At 37.0% G+C, this 22,830-nt stretch overlaps 1 protein-coding gene across 14 annotated transcripts in view; it reads left to right on the top strand.

Moving 5' to 3' along the window:
• ERBIN (erbb2 interacting protein) overlaps positions 1-21,623 on the top strand; it is a 118,850-nt gene extending 97,227 nt beyond the window's left edge. For 11 of the 14 annotated variants that reach the window (XM_054810199.1, XM_054810208.1, XM_054810204.1 and 8 more), the window contains 9 exons: positions 1,553-1,670; positions 3,347-3,530; positions 4,331-5,852; positions 11,331-11,474; positions 12,292-12,423; positions 14,161-14,370; positions 15,523-15,615; positions 16,152-16,226; positions 19,802-21,623. In XM_054810199.1, the coding sequence (XP_054666174.1) occupies positions 1,553-1,670; positions 3,347-3,530; positions 4,331-5,852; positions 11,331-11,474; positions 12,292-12,423; positions 14,161-14,370; positions 15,523-15,615; positions 16,152-16,226; positions 19,802-19,909 (2,586 nt within the window). In that variant the 3' untranslated portion in view covers positions 19,910-21,623. The remainder of the gene's footprint in view (positions 1-1,552; positions 1,671-3,346; positions 3,531-4,330; positions 5,853-11,330; positions 11,475-12,291; positions 12,424-14,160; positions 14,371-15,522; positions 15,616-16,151; positions 16,227-19,801) is intronic. The other 3 variants (XM_054810207.1, XM_054810209.1, XM_054810210.1) reach the window with 3 other exon arrangements.
• Positions 21,624-22,830: the final 1,207 nt, after the last annotated feature.

Here is a 22,830-nt window from a genome sequence, read left to right on the forward strand (position 1 = left end):
TTTATTTTTAAAGAAGATTATCATCGCTTGTTTGCTACATTTCAGTGAGTTTTGTCCTCCCTGCAGTCCAGAGAACTGGTCAGGTAGTTAGTATCATGGGAAAGGTGGTGCTCCAGCAGGTTCCATACATTAAATGTTCTGAAACTTGTAAGAAAAAGTGGACATTAGCAGACTATTTATGCAATCTGCAACATGGATTTTGTAGCACTTGTAACAGGAAGCATGTTTACTAGAAAGAGATTTCCACTTTAGGGAAGGAAGGGGTTTTTCCTTCAAAATATTACTTGAAACAATAATTTCATAGAATCATAAAATGGTTTGGTTTAGAAGGGACCTCAAAGACCATCTCGTTCCAAACCCCCTGCCATGGGCAGGGACACCCTCCACTAGACCACGTTGCCCAAAGCCCCATCCAACCTGGCCTTGAACACTTCCAGGGAAGGGGCTGCCACAGCTTCTCTGGGCAACCTGTTCCAGTGCCTCACCACCCTCACAGTAAAGAATTTCTTCCTAACATCTAATCTAAATCGACCCTGCTTCAGCTTAAACCCATTACCCCTTGTCCTGCCACTACACTCCCTGATAAACAGTCCCTCTCCAGCTTTCCTGTAGGCCCCTTCAGGTACTGGTAAGCCGCAATTAGATCTCCCCAGAGCCGTCTTTTCTCCAGGCTGAACAATCCCAACTCTCTCAGCCTGTCCTCAGAGGAGAGGTGCTCCAGCCCTTTCATCATCTTCATGGCCCTCCTCAGGACTCCCTCCAACACTTCTTGAAGATGATAGGAATACAGAGCTGGCAGTAGGATACTGAATCATGGCTGCTCTTGCAGCAGCTTTGTCAGTCAATCTCTTTTATAAGTGTACTGAGCTCCATCTTATGGTTAGGAACTAGTGATTTCTAGTTTAAATGTAGTCAGCATTGCTTTATTCCTCTGCCAGTGTTCTTGAAGTTAAATAACTTCTTCCTTTTGGAATTTATCCCCAATGTAAATTTAAAGATATAACCCCAAGCTTACTTGCTCTTTTTTTGCTAGGCTAGATAGGCCAAGCTTATTCTGTCTTTCCTCACAGCATAGCTCTCCATTCCTAAGATTGGCTTGGTCATGCTACTCTATAGCTGTTTCAGTCTGAGCTCTTTTCTGCAAGACCAATATCCAACTAGTCAGTCTGGGACGTTCGCTGGTTCAGTGATAACTTTCTGACTTCAATTCAAATGGAGGTTCTCTCCAGTGGTGGAACAGAGGCTGCATCTGCTTGCTCCAAGTAGGTTTTTGCAGTTGAAGTTACTGATTTGACTGTCATTCCCATACAGTTATCAGTGACAATGTAAGTCTGCATGTGCTACTTCTTAAACGTAATTCAGTGGCAAATATTACTAAATTCAGTTGACTTGCACTACAAATGCACTACACACTTGTTATGTTATGCCTATGTTATGTTGCTTGTTTTCTTTTTTTCCCCTTTATTGTTCAGTAGGTGACAGTTCAGATAGCATTTACTTGACCTTTAAGCAGTTATTTAAAATGCATGGCATAAAGCTGTTTTTCCTTTAGCAGGAGTCAGAAGAACTCTCCTCTGATGAAGAGATGAAAATGGCAGAAATGAGACCACCGCTGATAGAAACCTCCATAAACCAACCAAAAGTGGTAGCTCTTAGCAATAACAAAAAAGGTTAGATACCATAAAAGTAATCAGTGTTGTGTGATTCTGATAATTTCTTGACTCTAGGTGGCTAGTTTTTCCAACTAAATTATGTAAAAGTAGATTTAATTTGTATATTTTAAAAGAAAGGAGATAAATTATCTAATTAAGCAATGAAAGCAGAAAAAAATCTGCAATATCTTACACTTGCGTATGTGCTAGAGAAAGCTATGTTGACATCCTGATTTTCTTGATTCTTGTCATCAGTTTAAAAGCAGAGGGGGGAAAGGAGCTGTGTATGTTTTGGGGGACTGTTAGCTTGAACACACTCTTGATACGCTTAAAAAAAGAAAGTGGTATTTACTTTGGAAATATTCCATATTCCCCCCCTCCCCAAGATTTTGTGGATTATTGCTACTGTAGGCAGCAATATCACTTGTTTAAATTTCTCAGAGAAGCTGTGGTCTCTTCCTAGACTTTAAGAATAAACTTCTCTTGTGGCAACTCTTTCACCAGAGTTGCTTTACTCTCTTATTTTTCTTCTTTCCTCTAACAGGAAACTTCAGAGCATTGTTGTCGTTACCTAAGTTTTATATTGTCTGAAAGATTATTTCAGTCTGGGTAACCATTTCCTTAAGAGTAAGGAACGACCTAGGATTCAGAAAAAACAGAATTTAAAAGTTGGAAAGTAAACTGTATTTTGCTTCATATGATATCCTAATTCAGTACTTTCCAGGACAAAAGGCTTTTCTGGCCATTAGATATAAAAGGGTGATATTTAGTGGGATGAAGGAAAACCACATGGAGGTAGCAGGAAGAGTTTGCTGAGGACCACATGTAGGTGAAAGGATTGATGTTTATGAATGCTGTCTTTGTGCCTGGCTAAAGTACTAAGTCAAAACTTCTTTCTTGTCTCTGGAGATAGACATTAGTTTCACAAAACTTATGCTTTTGGCACCTGTACCTGTGCCTCGAAGCAAAAATTTAAATATATTTGTTTGTACACTTATATCAGAATCATGGTTGTCTTGAAGTCCCACAGAGGGACTATTTTTATATGGATGTAGTATGTAAGTATGCATACATTATATAAGAATCAATGTGTACACATGTAAATTACTCTGAAAATGTTGTCTTCCAACTCTGCAGAACATTCTTCTTTCCTGTTTTTTTACACTTATGAAACTATACAGAGGTTATCCAGTGATCTAGGTCTTTCCAGAGTGCTTGGTCTAATAAATAGCTGTTTAACAATGTTCAAAATCAGGAACTATGTACACTTTCAAAATCCTGCATGTGCAGCAGTGTACTTCATTTTCATAGGGGCTAATAGACTCATGTAATTCAAAACTTTGAAATCATTGCAAAAACAGAAAAAAGATTTGATAGATATTTTGGGGAAATATTACATAATGTAGCACTAGCTTATGCCAAGGAAACTTGGAATAAAGCAACAAGTTAATTTTCATTACAGGTGAGGGCTGTTTAGATTGAGCCAAATCTTTAAAAAATAGGAACTATTGCGAACAGCCTTTTGTATCAAGTTTAAATGAAGTTTGCAAAGGTATTAGCTTACATTTTAGTTTCCAGTAGTAAGAATTACTGAAGAACAAGAAACAATTTCTAAATACCATAACAAAAGCACATTAAATGGCTATTAAACAGATGTATGTGTCTGTAACTAAATTGACAAATTTTTATTTCAGATGATTCAAAAGATGCTGATTCCTTATCAGATGAAGCTACCCACAATAGCAATCAGAATAACAGCAACTGTTCCTCTCCTTCTCGAATGTCAGATTCTGTTTCCTTAAATACTGATAGTAGCCAAGATATTTCTCTCTGTTCTCCAGACAAAGAAACACATGCTGCTGTTTTATCCAAGATCAGGTTTGTAAGATGCTGTATACCAGTGAGCAAATATAATACAAAAATGTTACTTAATCTTTCATATTATGTGTCCATTTCTTTAATTCATTAATTTATCATTCATGAAATAATTTAAAATGTAATGTTTTAAAATAATGTTAAATAATGGAATAGTTCCCTTTAAAAAAAAAAAGACAATAAAATTCAATCTAATTTTAGTATACAAGACATGGTTCCCATCTGTTTTAATAACAGAGTATAATAATTTCATCCTTATAATTTGTTATCTCTACAAAATACTTCAATAGACCACTTAAAAAACCTCTGTGTTTTTATTTGCATAATTTTGAAGATCAATTATATTACTAAAAGGCTTTTAGAAACTTATAAAGAATGGACTTACAGGTTGCTACCCTTCCTGAGGTTTTAGTTGGTGCCATTTATTTAAAAAAATTGCCAATAGAAACAAGACATTCGTCCAAAATTGTCATGGAACTTGCAAATATTTCATAAAAAAAATTTGAGCTATTGTCACTTTGTACTTTTTGACACTTCTAAATTGTCTTTAATAAATCCTGTTGAATTTAAACAGACTTATGAAATCAGATGACATAAACATTGCCAAAATGAGCTCTCTATACAATGTACTTTTGTAGTGGTAAGATAGGAAGTCATAAATCTGTTTGTATGTTGGTCTTTGTTCTGTTTCATGTGCACTGTATGGCTGTGTTGCATGTTAATGATTATTTTTCTAAAACAGTTCTTAAGGGAATATGTTGGTTCCTTTTGGAATACCTTTTAAGAGCCATATTTTTTTCCAGGCGAGAAGATGAAAATATGAATAATCTTTTGCAAAATGGAGGTGAATTGAGCATTACGTTAGAAGAAAAAATAGATGTGCAAGAGAAGGTTACAAATTTGTCTGAATATGAATTAAGCATTGAAGAAAGATTAAGCTTGATAGGAAGAGGTGGTGATCTAAGCACTCCTACGGAGGAGTCTCACAAATTAGACCAAATAAACATGAATATCAATAAACTGGTTAGTGGAGAGGCAGTGCCACTTCCTGTAGAAAGGTTACAAACACAGGAAATAGTTTCAGTGAAGGGTTTCTTAAATAACAACATGAGAGAAGAAAGTGAGCACTTGGAAAATGGAAATAAATATCCTATAAATAAAGTAAATGGACATCCTGAGGAAGCAGTACAGTCTCCCAGTAGAGATGAACTAACAAGAAGCACTACAGTTGATGGCGACTCTGCTGAGCTGTCTGTTTCGAGGAGCACTGAAGATTTGTCCCCACAGAGAAGTGGTCCTGTGATGAAATCTCACAGCATCACCACTATGGACACTGGTGGTCTGAAAATCTACGACATTGTCAATGAGAATGGATCTCAACAAGCAAACTCAGTGGTAAAATTGGCATCTGACAGTGCAGATGGAAAAAACATAGTCCGAAGTAAATCCGCTACTCTTCTGTATGATCAGCCTTTGCAGGTTTTTCCTGGGTCATCGTCATCATCTGATTTAGTATCTTCTACAAAAACTGTGTTCAAGTATGACTCAAATCACAATCCGGAAGGTGCTAATGTAGTGAGAGGATCAGTGACAAGTGGTGCACAGATGTTCTGCGCCCCCCAGTATAATATTCAGTACAGCAGCAGTGCAACAGCGAAAGATGCCTTGTGGCCTCAGAAACAAAACACCCAAGTAGAACAAGGCAGCTTACCTCCTTCACGTCTGCTTAGGTCTGACAGTGCAGAAACCCCCAGCTATGTAAAGCATTCTGCCAATATGAATTTCTCCAATCATAACAATGTCCGAGCCAGTGCTGTGTATAACACTCATCAACGGATGGCGGGGAGACATATCGATATGTGGGCTATTCCACCAAATGATAGACTACTGCCAGGAGCAACCAGACACACTCTTCAAAGGCAGAGCAGTGTGTCTTCTACAGCTTCTATAAATGTTGGGGATACTGGACCGTCAAGGCGGACCCAGGTTTCTGAAGGGGACTATTTAACATACAGAGATTTGCATTCAATGGGAAGAGCTCCACCAGTAATGTCTGGGCAACAGAGACCTCTTTCTGCCAGGACATACAGCATTGATGGTCCAAATTTACCCCGACCGCAGAGTGCTCGGCCATCAGTGAATGAAATACCAGAAAGAACTATGTCAGTTAGTGACTTCAATTACTCACGGACTAGTCCTTCAAAGAGATCAAACCCAAGGGTTAACTCTGAGCACTCTTTATTAGACCCTCCAGGAAAAAGTAAAGTCCCTCATGACTGGAGGGAACAGGTGCTGCGACATATTGAGGCTAAAAAGCTAGAAAAGGTAAAAATAATAATTTTAAAACTTCTACTTTTCTGTTACCTGGATATGGAATAAATTAAATATTCTGTGTTTTGAACTGCTTTTAATTACCAGTGAAAATGTACTTCTGATACTGCCTTATAAAGGATAAACATGTTTGTGATGGATATGTGAGAAACAGTCAAATAGTAGACTGTAAATGAACTTTCCCCCAAAGAAAAACAAGTCCCTTTTGTTTTTACATTGTACTTGCTAGCTTAGTCCAATTACTTTAGAATACAGTAATGTCACAATGACCTGCTGGACTACAGGCCCAGCTGTTTTAGGGCAGATAATGTTTATTGTAGCCTTGTATTTGTATTACACTAAATTATTCCCTTGCGCTTCTTGAACCTTCAGTTCTGCCTTTTTTCACCTATTTCTTCTCTTTAAGAACAAGGAAAAGAATATCAGTAAAATCTGTTTGGAAGTATAGGTCTACAGCTTCAGTTGCAGAAGAATTCAAAAGCCATAATTAACATGTATTTGCTTCCAAGCCAGTTGTCTTTTGAAGTTGGGTATCTGACAGATTGTTGAATGAATATTTATTGCTGTGAGATGAGAACACTCAAAAACCTTGTTCATTTCAGGAAATCACAGGAGGTTTTGACATAACTAGAGATGATGAACAGGATTCTTTATGTACCGTAAATGCTATCAAGAATTTGAGCTGATATGTAGAGTTGAACAATTATATATCTTCAAAGAATTTGAGTAGAGACTGGAAGAGTGTAAGCTATGCTGTCCAGCTAAACCAGTTTAAAATACCGTCACTAAATAATGGGTAGAATGTCATTAGCCTGATCCTGTTTCCTTGGAGGGGAAGCGAGTAAAGCAGCCAAAATACATTTTGATTATGCTAGCTAGATGGATTTTCTTTTTTGATTTCTTTTGAAAGACCATAGTTTGGTTTGTCATTATTATGCTAAATACTTCAATATCTATGATAGCTAAAGAAATTTAATTGGAGATGGTTGGAAAAATTACTTTTAACTATAATTGTTCTTTGGAAATCCAAGTGTTTAGAGTGATGGGTTTGGTTTTGTTTGTTTTAAGTTGCATAACTTCTGGTGAGAGAAAAGGATGGGGTTGGTTTGTTTTTTAAAGAAGCCTGCACAGCAGCTGCATCTGTTCTTCTGTTCCAGTTTGAGTCACATAAATGTAAAATATTTTAAGGCTTTCACAGTACTGTGCTGTAATGTGGGGACCCACTCTCCCACAAGGTGGTCACAAACTTCACCATGTTCCACCCCTCATAAAAGGGGCATTCTCTAATATTCCATTCTCTTGGATGCATGTATCAAATCTTACATGAAGCAACAGAGAAGCAAAAATCCCAGCAATCCCTGAGTGCAGAGTGAAAAAAACCTTCATTGCACTGCTAATGCAGTTTGTTTACAGCTTATTCTTACATCATCTACATTTGACATGTTAGGAACAACATTTAATACACCAGTGATATCTGTTCAGGTACTGTAGCAGTGTAGTCATCTTTACTGAAATGAAATTGATGTCTGACTTCATTACTTTTATATCCGTCCATACTTTCTATCATACTTCATGTGTAAATCTTAATTTTTGTTTCCTACTAGAGTGATATGGAATAGCTGCTATTGAGATCTTAGCTGCGCATCTAATTTAACAGATCTTAGAAGTCTGTTTTTTATATGCATGTTTCTTTTGTTCTGGCCTTGAAGCATTTTCAAGTAGCTTTTACTTAGCAATCTGAGACTTATTTATGGGTGTAAAAGTGAATGTGTATATAATTTTATATTCTCTGGCATATGACAGACTTAAAAAGAAAAATCTGAACTGTGAAAAATGTAGATATGATCCTATATGGCAGCTGGCAAATATGATAATATGGAAATTCTAGGAATTTACTGGGCATTTCTTTGTTCTTCTAAAATAATGGTTTCAGTATTTCTGTTTGTAATTAAAAATTAGCTGGGCGGGGGGGCTTAATCTAGTAACCAGGCTTCTGAAATGTTTTGAAGTCTGAAAAAAAAATCAGTAATTACAGAACTCATTTAAGGAACAAGCATTTAAGGAACAAGTTCAATTACAGAGCTCATTTAAGGAACATTTCTTGGAAATTGCTTTGACAAAGTTTTCATGGATTTCAAATGGCATTTCTTTTTTTAAAGCATAAGACACAACACTGACAAACACAGGTATACAAAATTAAGCCTTACAATGAATATTTAATTCATATCTTCTTGCCCGTGGTTGTACACAACAGTATGGGTTAATAGCATTACCTTTGCTGTGAGTCTTCTGAGTCTGTTGTTGAATTTAATCATGTTTATTATTTCTGTCCTGTGTTTATTAGGACAGAGGGTGCAGTGGGCTTTTGGGGGTTGGTATTTTTGTGGGTTTGTTTTGTTTTTATTTTTTTGCTAAGCTCCTGAAGTACTTGTCTATTTTGATTCTATAAAATCTGGTAATGGGGGGGGGGGGCAGGTGAGCAGACTTAAGTAAACAGTGTCTGCTTGTTAGACACATTGGAAAAGCTAGTTCTTGTTTTATTTATTAGCCCTTTTTACCTGATGTAGGTAGGGGAAAAAGGCTTTCAAGAATTTAATTTGCATGAGGAGAGATACAGGATAGTCCAGCAAAAATTATTAACAGTGGATTCCAGCCAAGTAACCAGCATTTATAATCCCTTTGACAAGCTGTAAGGGGGCATACTCCAGTCAACTAAAATTATCTCAATTGTGAGACAGAGAAAAGAGCTTATTTAAATGTCAAGCTGCTCTCTAGTGGTTATATATGTAAGCTGTTGAAAGGCATGCAGTCAATGCTGCCCCTCCCCAAACTTCATAAATTTAGTGCACGGGTGAGTTTTTTAGAATAGTAATATTTTTCATCATATTTTCCTTTTTGAGTGTGACTTGCCAATTTTACTACCTGATATGTCGCAGTAGTCTTCTGTAGTAGTCTTGTTGAAAGTTTTCATTTAGGAATTTAAACTAAAATATTGCCTGTGTAAAAACACATACATTTTATTGTGCAGTAGAGGAATTTCTGATCCATAAATTGCAATAACAAATATCTGCATAAGTTATTTGTAAATATCTGTTATATTTCTATGTGCTGAGTAGGCAGAAACAGTTACTCAGCCTGACTCTGTCCTTTCCTTACATATGTATATTTTCTTTTTTTGTTGTGGATCTCTTGGGAGTTCATCAGGTGCGTGTTTGCTTTCAATTCTAATTTCATCTGGAAATAAGTCCTCTAGTTTTTATCTATTATTTATCTAAAATGGCAGAGCTTCAGAGAAGAGGTCATAAAATTTGATTCCAACTTTTCAATTCAGAACGCAGAATAGGTGGGTTTATTCTCAAAGTTACCAGTGTACAGTGCCTTATTAAATAAAAAACATCCAACTGTTTCAGTATTGCTACAGAATTGCAGTTTTAATCAAAGTCTGAAAAAGTGTCTGCCAAGAAAGGAGATTTTATAAACCCTTGAATAAAACTACTCTCAGGCTATGTAATCACCTTGAAGATCACTAAACTGAGTTAACTGAAATCTTAATTCCTGGTGGACAAGTTCATGCCTCTACAAATTTTAGGAAAGTTCGATCTCCTGTTGCAGATCTGTCTTAGATTGTAAATACAACTCTGTATTTAGATTGTCACTATTTATTGACCATCTGTTTGGGTCCTTGTAAGAGAAGAGTGAACCTAGTGGATTTAGGGATCTTTATAGGAAGATGGTCTGCTAGAGACACTTTCAGAAGATAACTTTCTAGTCTCACTGTGCATTTCTTCTATTTTTATCTGTCTTTTTGCCACTTACAGAAGAGGGAGAGAGACAGGAGCCTCTGAGAGGAGGTTCTTGTAATGAGACTTCAGGGAGTTTCCTGTGCAAGTCAGGAAGGAAGGGCACCTGGCTAATTATAGAGACTATTTTGAGAAGAGTTGTCAGGAGATGCTTTGAGGCATTAAGGAGCTAAGGAAAACTGGCTTTGGCAGTTTCATATGGGTGTTTGGCCTGAAACTTAGAGGAGCAGTAAGCTCAGATTGTATGGTTAATAAAGAGAGGATTGAATGCCAAGTACAGTCGTCCCCTCCCAAGAGGGGGAGAGCCTCTGGAGATTTGTCTGGAATCTTGAAAAATCCATTGACTAGAGAACAGGGTACGTGTAGAAGAGGACCATGAAGAAAGCTCACTATGCCATTGAGTGAGAGGTTATCCAAGAGCCTTGGCCAAGAAAAGCCAAATATTGTCAGTAAATGCTGTTTTCCAAGGGAGTTTCCAAAGACTGTGCTACCAGAGTATCTGGGGAGTATGAGTATATAGAGGCATATGGCTTTGATTACTAAACTAGTTCTAGTTTCACAAGATAAAGCTAGTATGAAAGAGCAAATGTCTGCCTGAGGACTAGTGACTGTTTTCAAAATCAGATTAGTATATGTAGTCAACAGACAAACACCAAAATGTATTTATTCATGTAAGAGTTGTTGCCAGTTAAATGTATGTTTAACTTTTTTTTTTTAAACTGGGAAAAAATAGAAACTAAAAAACCAAAAACTTTGCATTTGCTGGGTTTTGATGCTTTGTGCTTTATCTTTTACTGTGATATTTTTTCATGGTTCTTTCTCATTTTTTCAAGAAGTTTTGTTTCGTTTGTCAAGTGGCACATGGAAGATTCTCCTTTTCTTATTTTGTGCAGTCTTTTTATTTTGTTTTGTCCTGACAACTACAAAAGTCTGTGGTGGCAAGACAATAATGTCTACTGCTTTCTTTCTATTACCCTTGCCAATATTGCAAAGGTCAGGTTTGCCAGGTGATGAAGCTCAAAACCAAACCACTATTGCTTCTGTCCCTGAGCTTGTGTTACCTGTTTGATTGCCTACAGTGGCAGAGGGGTGGACTCCAAAGTTTCTTTTGAGCATCTTTTTCTTTACATAAGGCTTGTTCACATTCTTGAATGGTTACTGGAATGCATTGTGAATGTTGACAGCATTGCAATAGCAAGAAAACCCAGTCAAACAGTGAAATCTCTGTAAATTTTTATTTGCATTGTACCAGTAATAGGAGGAAAAAATTAGACAAAATAACAACTGCTAATTAGATGGTTTTCCACAGGTGTTTATCTTGACTGCCAGTTTCTCTTCCTACAACGTATTTGATATGTTGCAACTTCAATGAAAACCTAGAAATTTTGATAAGCTGTGTACCTTTGTTGTTTTTCCAGACACATGAACATTTGAATGACTTTATTTACATGTAATTCTGCATGTTAACTGCTGATTGCATGCTGATTTACAGTAAATAAAGGTAAATAGGGGTCACTGAGTCATGTTTTATACATCACGGTGGTACTGTTCTTGCATGGTTTTTATCTTGCATGACAATGGAATATGTTTGTATTAGTCTATGTATAACATGTCTTGTGGTTTATGCATGCTGCACTAATCTCTGTGTTAAATCTGTCCCCTCTTTATTCAGAGCATGCTGTCTAGGTCCTTTAATTCCAATTATGCTCCAGTTAGCAGCTTTCACTATGGCAGCTCTAGGGATCTGCATGGCAGCCAGGGTAGTGTTGCCTTGAGTGTTGCTGACGGAAGAGGTTCTGGTGTGCACATTGTTCGAGTGAGTACCTACAGGAGGCTGTTGCAATATATAGAGGGGGAAAGAGCAAACTGTGAGAGGTGTCTGTAAATTGATAGAGTTATCCTTTTGCTTACGGACAATGCTTTCAATAAAAAGAATATAATTTATGTGCTGGATTTTTTTTATAGGCATTAAATTAAATACTTTGCCTTCACTTAATTTGCCTTAAACTTATTGCAAGGCTTTTCAATTGAATGTTGTGAAGTTGAGTTTTCCAATTGGCTTTTATAGGAGGTTGAACATATGTAAAACTGTCTGGTTTCATTGTACATATGTGAACAAGAAATTACCATTCTGAATTTAACCTAGGGTGATAAAGGTTTGGTCAAAATCTTATTATGCTTTTTCCTCCCCCAAACGAATTCCGATGATGTAAACTGTACTGTAAGATATCTTAGGCATTCAAGAAAATGAATATTTTACTTTGTAAGAAAATGTGAGGAAATGATTCTCTGAGCATCCTGAGTGATGTTATGGTATCCATAATGAGCAGGATAAAGTCAAGAGAAGAATTTTAACCATATGAATCCTTGAATAGGCAGTCCTTAGCATTTGTTGACTTAGCAGTTTATTGGTGATCAAAGACACCTCTGCAGGTGCTATTTTTTGTAAATATCCATCAATATTTTATGGGTGTGATGTCTTGGCTAGTAAGATTTTCTACAATGTACTAGTTAATCAAAGAAGATAAAGAACAATAAAGCCCTTAAAATACTTTATTCTGGGCTTCTTATGAGAATTTTTTAGTTTGAATTATATGAAGATAGTCGTCTTTACTGCTCCATTCTGTTTAAAGCATCCCCAGGCTTCTGCTCCAGGAGACCAATGCCAGGATGAAGTTTTCATTTCAGGACAGCAGAATTACTCATCTGCTACGCTTAGTCTCAAAGATGTTCCTCCGGACAGCATGAAGAAAATAGCTGTGCAGGTAATTATCTACATGACACCATGGATAGGATATATTTTTTATTAGCTGTAGGGATTTTTTTTTTAATAGTAGTAGAAACATATGTTGGGATAGCAGTTGGAACTGAAGCTTCTTTAAAATTTAATGCCCAGATATAGAAGGTGGTGTAAATGAAATAGCATCCTCTTTCTGGAAGACAAAATAGTTAACTAAATGAAGGGGCATAGTTCTTGTTTCTTTTCAGCAGGGGCTTTGAAAGAAGAAATTTGCAGCAAAAGATGTAATTGTAAGTGGAAATTGGAATATGGCAGATGATTTCAGGAAAGCAATCTGAAGCTGATTAAATCTTTTAAAGAACAAACTTGCAATCTGCTGTCATGCAATTGTGATGATAAGCTAGAATTTGTAGGAGACACTGTATTCATCTCTAAGGTCCATCTATACAGGCAGGACTTACTACAATGAAAATAAATGGATGCTTGTAAATTGTTACAATGTAGCAACTGATTTTCTTTTTATAACCTCAGTAATTTCAGTTGCATTTCTACAGACATTGGATATTGGGAATTTGCATAGATGTTGATACATGTTGGCCTATGTAAACTCTTCCTCTGGCAGTGCAACAAAAAATAGTTTTCCTGTCATGCTTTAGATTTTCAGAAAAGGCAGTAGAAAATCACGTGAATTGAATGCATCTGATCTGTAAATAAGTTAATATATGTATATACACACATTACTGTTTCTCAGAATCACTTTGACATGAAAAACTCATCTTAACAGAATAGATTCTGATATGTGTCCATTCACATAGCATGGTTAAAGGTTGAAATTTGTACACTTCAGTTATTTATAGTATTGAGAGAGTATTTTAATATCCTCGTATCCTGTAAGTAATGGGATAATGGTGGCAGGCAGCCATCTGTAACTCAAGATGGTAGCATTTCTGGAATGTGGTAATCATATAGACAGATGAGTGACTACTTAGGCTAGGTAAGAGCAGGAGACATACCTGTGAGGCGGGAAAAGGCTACCCATCTCAAGACAGAGCTGCAGAGCTGTACAGTAACTCTGGGGCTTCAGTAAGAGACTTTGTCATCTCCAGCATCATTCCCAGTGAAATTGTTTGAATGCACTGTATGTCTTGACAGTTGTGTGCCTTACTGCTATTTGTCGTCATTATACCTATCAAATCAGTGACAGATGTGTTAACAAAAGGATAATATATATTAGAAATGTCGTTGCAGTTTTGATATTAAAATCTTGAGCTTGTATCAGAAGGTTTTCTGGCAAAGTGGTCACCAAAAGATGCTCAGAGAGCATATAATTTCTGTCGGATAGCTGTGTGGAATTTTTATTTTGTGTATGATCTACTGGGAATTGTTATAAAATCTCTGAATTTTATGCAATAAAATTGCAAACTATAATGATATCAACTGAGTGTCAATACTGTCAGTTGCACTGCTAGAAAATAGTCGTTGGATAACTCAGTGAAACAATTGCTAAAAGCAAAGACTGTCTAGTCTATTCTAGTAGATTAGCACTCATAGTAAGTTTTGCTTTTCATATTTGTTCTCAGGAGGTCAGAGCTGATGACTATAAAGAAAATTGAGTGTAATTGCACATGATCCAGAAGAGGAGTTTTAGTAATGTTCCCTAAATTAAAAGCAGTCAAGTATAAGAAATATTGAAATAATAAAGGAGGAATTGAGGACTGCTGCTTATAAAATGTATGACATAGAGTATTCATGTTTTATTCAGATACCTTTGACAAATGGACAAATGTGCCAGCCTCAAAGACCTCAGGCAAACTACAGCCAAGTCCATCATCTCCCTCCTCAATCATCAGTAGCAAGACATCCATCTAGAGAGCAATTAATTGATTATCTGATGTTGAAAGTTGCCCACCAACCTCCCTATACCCAGTCCCAGTGTTCTCCCAGACAAAGCCACGAATTGCCAAAGCAAGAGGTAAGAATAAAATCTTACTTGACAATATGACATCTATCTGTCAGTGGCAGTGAATTGTTATTGTTTTCCTTTATTACCATGTCTCTGTAGATGGTGACAGAAATCATACAGGGATTTATCTCCAGCAGAAGACAGCATTATCTCAGTGCAGTTCTACTGAAATCACATGTTCCTTCTAGTTTTGAGTTCTTTTTACACGTACATTTTAAGAGATAAATATGGTAGATTTTTAACAGAATGTACTAGAAACTTAAACTTACATCTTTTTACTGAGCTAGAAATTTGTCTCTCAACTACATTTTTGATCACCAACTCATTATTTTTCTAGTAACTGAAAAAAATACAAAGTAGCAGTACAACTTAAGAGTTCTTTGCGTCTTGCATTGCTATCCAGAACGGTCCAAAAACCTGCAAATGTAGAAATGCACATCCATAAACAAAAGCCAGTATAAAAAAAAAGTGAGCATCTGATGCGGGCCTGACAATTATCAGTTCTATTTATGATAGACAGATGTGGGTAAGAAATATTTATACAATTTAATGGCTCTTTCATTATGGCAACCTTCTTTCTGTTCTTGGACGCAGGATGTTTCCTCTGTATTGTTTTGGGTTTTTTGAGAATATACTGAGAACTATGTTTTCATTCTGTGCTAGGACAACAATGTTCACTTCTTGTGTAAAATAAGTTTTCTAGTCAACTATTCTGGTAAGAGAAAGGGGGGACAGTGTTAGATACGTAGAACTTAGAGCGAAAGTAGGAACAAAGTTTGATTTTTAAAATTCAGGTAGAGGTAGCAAAGAAATAGGAAGAACATGTTCTGTCATAGGAACATGTTTTTTGCTGGGAGGGCATTAAATTCATTTACATAATATCTAAATGTCTGAATTTAAAGCCCATGTGAACTATGATCATAACAATAGTGATATTGGAGTAAAACTTATGTACAATGATACATGATGTTGTTGTATTGGAATCTTGTTCTGAATTAATATTATCAGATATAATACTCCCTTGAACTGTGATAAATGCTTGAGGTTTTTTTTTCTTTTTAAAGGTTTTGTTTACCTGAATTCCTTAGTAATAATTTCATTACAGTAGCTTTGAATGCAGATTTTCAGCCAGTTTATCTAACTTTGGTTGTAACTACTTAGATTCGAGTGAGAATTGACAAGGATCCAGAACTTGGATTTAGTATATCAGGAGGAGTTGGTGGTAGAGGGAATCCATTCAGACCTGAAGATGATGTGAGTATTTTTTAGTTATGCATCTTAAAATCATTCTGATTAATAATGTTTCTACTGTTTAGCAAAGGAGGTGGGGGAGTATATATACCCAAACCACTAAACTCCAGGACTGGAGGGGACAAAACTGGGGGGAAATGATATGGAAAATCAAGGTGGTAGGTGACTACAGAGGTCACATGACAAGACAGAGGATTATTCTAGCTGAGTGGTTCTTGCACAGTTCCAGATATCAGTCAACAGATTTGAGATACTGAGTTTACAATTAGGAAGCCTCTTAAAAGAGAACAGGATTTAGCCTACAGCCTTATTTCTGGTGGTTGATAATTCATCTTGACATATACATCTGCCAAATTAAACAAAGGCAGATCAGAATTTGCCCTTCAGTACTCCTTTAAGGGTAATTCTCCTGCATTTACTGCATTCTCTTCTACTTAGGATGGAAAATTTAAATAATGTTTTGAATTACATTTGTTTCATGCTACCTTACTATTCTTGCAGTAAGTTGTCAAAAATGTTTTCCACCTCTGTTTTTCAAGGGTATATTTGTAACCAGAGTACAACCAGAAGGACCAGCATCTAAGTTGTTGCAGCCTGGAGATAAAATAATTCAGGTACTGTGGTCATCTAATTGTAATACACAATTGTACATACTGTGTAATATACCAGTTCATTTTTAGTTTGTACCTATTCTAAGAGCAGAATCTTTAATTTTTAGATAGATTGCCAGTATCTTTTCCAGAAGCATTCTTACATTCTAGGATGATGCTTTTAATTTTCTTCCATCTAACATTAGGATGGGTGATACAGGCTAAAGCATTAATCAGTTGGATGATTTTTTCAAACTCTGAACATTTTTCACACCTTTAAAGACAAAAAACCAGGCCTAATATTGTCATTCAAGATGGAACATGAGCATTTCATTAGCCTTTACTATCATTCAGTTATTTAAGTTGTGGTCATTCACATGCAGTGTTCTGAATAATGTGTTGTCTCCATGCCAGCAAGTTGCCCCTCACAATCCCTCTCCCTGTTGCACCTTGCTGTTATATCCCCCTCCATCCTGTGGTTCTGCCAGTCTTTGCTGCCTTTACCCCAGCTGACAGGCTGGACATGTGCAAGTGCTGGCAGAAGCTGGCTCTTGCCTGGCTGATACCTGGCTGGTCACAGCATGTGCCTCCAAGCTGCCCCATCTGCTGCAGGTGAGCCAAGGAGGTCATGGCTTCTGGGCTGCAGCTCTGCAGTTCTTTTCTGTAGGAGACCAGTACGTTTCAGATCTCTTCTGTATCAGATTTGTTTGAAGTTGTCTAATGAGCTCACAACCTATTTGTGGAGGGGTCAAGGAAGTGTACAGGGGGATGCTTAACATGTCTGTCAGCCACATGGACAGTGGGATTGAGTGCACCCTCAGCAAGTTTACCAACAACACCAAGCTGTGTGGTGTGGTCGACGCACTGGAGGGAAGGGATGTCTCCTAGAGGGAACTTGAGAGGTTGAACTCATGAAGTTCAGTAAGACCAAGTGCAAGGTCCTGCACATGGGTCGGCACAATCCCAAGCACAACTACAGGCTGGGCGGAGAATGGATTGAGAGCAGCCCTGAGGAGAAGGACTTGGGGGTGTTGGTGGGCGAGAAGTTCAACATGAGCTGGCAATGTGTGCCTGCAGCCCAGAAAGCCAACCATATCGTGGGCTGCATCAAAACAAGCATGGCCAGCAGGTCAAGGGAGGGGATCCTGCCCCTCTACTCTGCTCTTGTGAGACCCCACCTGGAGTACTGTGTCCAGCTCTGGGGTCCCAAACATATGAAGGACATGGAGCTGTTGGAGCGAGTCCAGAGGAGGGCCACGAAGATGATGAGAGGGCTGGAGCACTTCTCCTGTGAAGACAGGCTGAGGGAGTCTGTGTTGTCCAGCCTGGAGAAGAGAAGGCTCCAGGGAGACCTTACAGCAGCCTTCCAGTAGCTGAAGGGGCCTACAGGAAAGCTGGAGAGGGACTGATTACAAGGGTATGGAGTGATAGGACAAGGGGTAATGGCCTTAAGCTGAAGAAGGGTGGATTTAGGTGAAATATAAGGAAGGAATCCTTTACTGTGAGGGTGGTGAGGCACTGGAACAGGTTGCCCAGAGAAGCTGTGGCAGCCCCTTCCCTGGAAGTGTTCAAGGCCAGGTTGGATGGGGCTTTGGGCAACCTGGAAACAGTCTAACAGGACAATTGAATGGTGCTGTAGCCACCCTTGAAGTTGCAGAGCTTGTTAAAAATTATTAATTATTCATCTGATTACTTGTTGGAGCATGTTGATAGAGTAGACTCTGCTGCATTTCAGTTTTCTAAAAACAAAAACCCCACTAGTATCTCAATTAAACCATAACATCATGTGAACAGCTTTCTAAAACACAGCCAAACTGAAAACACAGCCTAATCCTTCAAACGAAAGATAAAGCCAAAAAGAACATGAGAACTAAACTGAGATGTAGTTGTTCCAACTGCAAATGGCTTTGTTTTGAGCACAGTAAATAATTCTGTACTTGTTCTTCCTTCTTCCCCTAAGAAAGGTCCTAGTTCTCTTACCGATGTAGATGACTTTAAGGGATGGGGGTAACCCTCCAACACACCGTACAGGAACAAAAAGCATGTTTGTTGAAAATCCTGGCAGCATATTTGTTACTTACTTATAGAGTGGAACATGTGTGAAAGGTGACTTTTGTTTTAATGGTTTATTCCTGTCTTTATGGAATTTCGTTTGTCTGCATGACTTACATAATGAAGTTTTCTTTTGTCATGTTGGCACTGCTTGGGGTTTGCTTTCTGTTTAATGAGGAATTCATAGTTTGAAAAAGAGCTGAAGGAGAAGTTGCATTTGCATACTTAGACAATTACAGACTGTTTCATTTCTCATAACTAAGAATATTTATTTCCGTAACAGCATGTTCTTTATATCCATGATAATCACAGTGATGATGTAATGACAGTCCCACTCTGTCTTGTTGCCACTTAGACAACTTCTGCAGTTTTTGACTGAATATCAGCTCTCCCAAAATGACTTTGCTATGCTTGATTTTGCGACGTTCTCTGTAAAACATGCAATGGGCATGCATATTACAACACATGTCTAATACATATGTCTAATAGAAATACTCTATGTGACCAGTGACTAGATAATTGCATGTAAGTCTTAAAATACTGTTGCATATTAGGTTAGAGTTAGGACATTCTGTACAGATAATGATTTGGAAAGGTTATGGGCACTTTTGCTGTCTGAGCAATCTATACATAAATCTCTCTCTGCACCCCTCGACAGATTTAAAAACCACTGCCTTTACAACAAAGGATTCAGCTGGTACCAACAGCAAGTATTTGGTGATGGGATAAGGAACCACAACTCCAATACGGCACAGCTAAAGCGCAGAGTACACAACCAGTTCTCTCTGCCGCCACATAAAGGGCATTAGCTCAGGGAGAAAGGTGGGATGCACAGCTGGAAGCAGTAACAGTTTAAACTGGACAAATCTGTCATTCTGCAAGATTTTATCACACCGACTGAACATGAGTTTGCAGCAGTACACCCTGAGAAGTTGAACCGTAGCTATGTTTTCCCTATCTTTTGTAGACCACTCAGGCCTGCTTGTGTTTGCCAAGCCAAACCTGTCCCAAGAATGACAAAGTATTTTGAGTCATAGGAAAATCCAAGCTGGGGGTGACCTCAGGAGGTCTCAAACCCTAAAATGGCTCCCAATGCCATTAATGTTTTTTGTTAGTCTTCAGTAGTTCCAGTTTATCATAAATGCCATTTCTAATATTCCAGTACTTAAACAGAGATGTATCATTTGTACTGCATTTGCTTTTTTTGGCATGGCTATATTAAGGCTGATGAAGTGAATTCTGATGTTAATGGTTTACAGTTCAGTTTTCTTTTTTGATTATTTGCAATACCTTTGGGGCAAAATTCTTCCAAGGCTAACATAGTAGTTTAATTTCTCGTAGCATACAGGTACATGTTCAACAGGTACATGTTCAACTCATATCAACAATGTAATCTGCAAATCTGCAGTGTTTTGTTGTCTGCATTCATATAGAATTTGGTTATTTTAAACCTTAAAGCTTAAATAAATTAACATGAAATATGAGACATATTTCACTAACATGGCATAGGGGACTTATCATTTTCAATTTTAAATATTTCTTTTTAGGCTAATGGATACAGTTTCATCAATATTGATCATGGACAAGCAGTATCATTGCTAAAGACTTTTCAGAATGCAGTGGAACTCATCATTGTGCGAGAAGTTTCTTCATAAATACTGTGGATTGGGGAGAAGAGCCAGCAGGATTCGTTGAAGGACTTATGGGAAACTGAATATTTTGCCTATTTTTATACGTGAAAGGAACTTGAAAAGAATTATGATCAAAATTTGTACAGGAAATACCAAACTTGTGGTTAAAGGGGGAAAAACCACTGTATAGAGCGTACAGGAAATCATTTTGGAAATGCATATGGTGAATAAACTTGTTTTTAAGCATTATAACAATCTAAGGATCATGCCTCCAAGAACAAACCTGTGTTGCTTTTTTTTGTACAGATGGTAGGTTTATTTTTGGATAATTCATACACATTACTAAACTTTGTGCAAGGCTTTGCAAAGCCTCAGTTGTAGCCAATGGACAGATGGCAGGGCTGTCTATCCTGTAGCTGTTTATTGCCTTTATTTTTATTCACCAGATATTAATGTGTTATGCTGAAACCAATTCTGTAGATACGGACAGGAGATATGAAATGTTGGGTTTGCTATGTGCACATTGTATAGATGAATGGGTAGATGGAAGGTGGTGCTGGTTGGACAGAATAAAGGTCAGGTGAAACAACTATCTGCTATCTAAGTTTGGAGTCAGGAAAGAAGAAAAAGCGTTTAGTTCTGGAGTGTACGTCTACCAATAGAAAATGCAATAAAAGCTTACGGTGTTTTTTAGGAAGACTGTAACTACAAATTTGTAATATTCTACAGGATTTGTTCTTAATATAGTCATTGAATATTCATTTGCCACATGTGATTCATGTTTAGTTTGGTTTTCCTGCATACATAATTTTTTCAACTGTACTGTGGAAATGTGCCCAGAGGTTTTTCTCTGCCGTGGAAATCCCCAATTTTGTGCAAATGGTAATACTTTTATCTTTATAAAAAGTACTCCATTTTAACCTTATAGATTTTAAAAATGAAACTGAAATGGCCAGTTTTTAAGGTTGTTGCCTGTAATATATATTTAAACACACACAACGTAAATGATGCAGGAAGGGTTATGAAAGACATCTCGATTTTGTTTGGCCTTTGCATTGCCTTGTTAATCAAAAAGGAAACCATACGCATGGAGCTAGGTAACCAAAGCAAGTTTGTGAAACTTTGAACAGTGATGGAGAACTGCTGTGGTGAGATGGAGAGCAAAGCCAGGGTGTTCTTACAACCCACCAGTTCGTAACAATGTTTCTTAAAGGGCTGTTCCTACAGGTAACATTAAATGTGAACTAGACACTTCAGAGTCATTAAAGGGTTTCTAACTATATTAATGTTAATAGTGATTTACCACAGGCTGCCTTTGTTCCTTATTACTGTATAAAAATATTCAATTATGCTTCTATTAATTTTGTTTACCAGAAACATTAACTTCATTTCTCTCTTTCTCCTTTGTAATTGAATAGAGACTGCATAATCTGCAGTGATAATTAATACACGGTTGTTATGGACCAGTGGGAAAAGTGCCATAGAAGACCAATAACTGTTTTTAATCAGGGCTAATGATTAGCCTGTCATCGGAGCAATATTCAGTTATTGCAGTTCATTTTTAATTACATGTAAGTTGGTAGTTCGAGACAGGTATGAGTTGCTTTTTTCAACCCATGTGTACAAAAGTAAATGCTTTTAATAAAGCTAGCAAAAACACCAGCCTCCTTTAGTTTTTGGACAATAAGCAGGAAGAGGGGAATTATACATAGCTAGCGGTAATAAACAGGCAGTACTTTTTAAATAAGTGAACTCCAATATTATTGCACTTCTTTCAAAGATGTTAACTATTGCTTATTGTACTGTGTATAGTTCTAATAATTTTAATTGAAACCCTTTAACAACTCTTTGTATATTTTAATTCTTTTTAGTTGATTTCCGGTAATATTTACATAGAAAACGATTTTTTTGATATATTAGCAGAAATGTGCTGTATTTTGATAAAATTCACTTATTTTCTGTGTGCTGTTAATCTTCAAAGAATGAGAAACATGGCTATATAATGGCAGGCTTCAGTGTTCCCCTTCTAAGATGTCTTTTGTTGTTGCTTAGTTTCTATTTTTTTATTGAAAATGCAAAATGTTCACATCACATGTTCATTAATTTTAATCATGTTATTTTAATCACGTACTGCCTTTTAAAGGGAATGCATAGAGACAAGTCCTAAATTACCTTGGTCTTCTACATAACCTGTATCTTTGGGAAGGGAAAAGTCCAAAAAGCAGAACTGATTCTTTACTGATCTTGGACTGACTTTGTATACATATTGCAGTACATTTAACTATATCACTGGGGAATTATACTGTATTGTATTTTGCTTTAATGGTAACAAAAGTTTTAAATGTTGTTGTGTCACTTAATTTTCAGATCTATGTATCACAGGAAAATTCTACCAAAAACTGTTTGGCTGTGGTAGATCTATAGAAGTAGAGATTTACAGCAAGAAGTTTAGTACTTCTTGTGGAAATACTTGGCCAAAGCTTGTCTTCAATAAATTAGCAAATTAACCATCTAATAAAACATGGATTATGCTGATTTTACTCAGTAAATGTTGGAGTTTTCAGTGGATTGAAATGTGTTTGTTCCCTCAGTGTCTGTGTGTAAAGGTAAACACATGTCAAACAAGATTATTTTGCAGAGAGTGGGAGAAAGATGTCTCCTGAACTAGTCCAGCCAGGCTTCAGCAGGGGGAGAGACAATATCAGCAGTTTTCATTTTGAATGCATCTTAAACTACATTTTGAATAGAATAAAATCCATCAGCGGCCTAAGTTATTCAGCATGCAATGAGTTGATGCAAACTCTGTTAATTCATTCTATTCTTAATAGTTCATTAAAGAATCAGTTCAACTGATGTAATGAAAAGATGAAGTCTCCCACATATTTATTATGTAAATATTTTTTAGTTTCTTTTTTTGACTGGAGTTAAAAAAATGTGTATATACG

This window comes from Grus americana, chromosome Z (assembly GCF_028858705.1).
Source record: "Grus americana isolate bGruAme1 chromosome Z, bGruAme1.mat, whole genome shotgun sequence".
NCBI lineage: Eukaryota > Metazoa > Chordata > Aves > Gruiformes > Gruidae > Grus > Grus americana.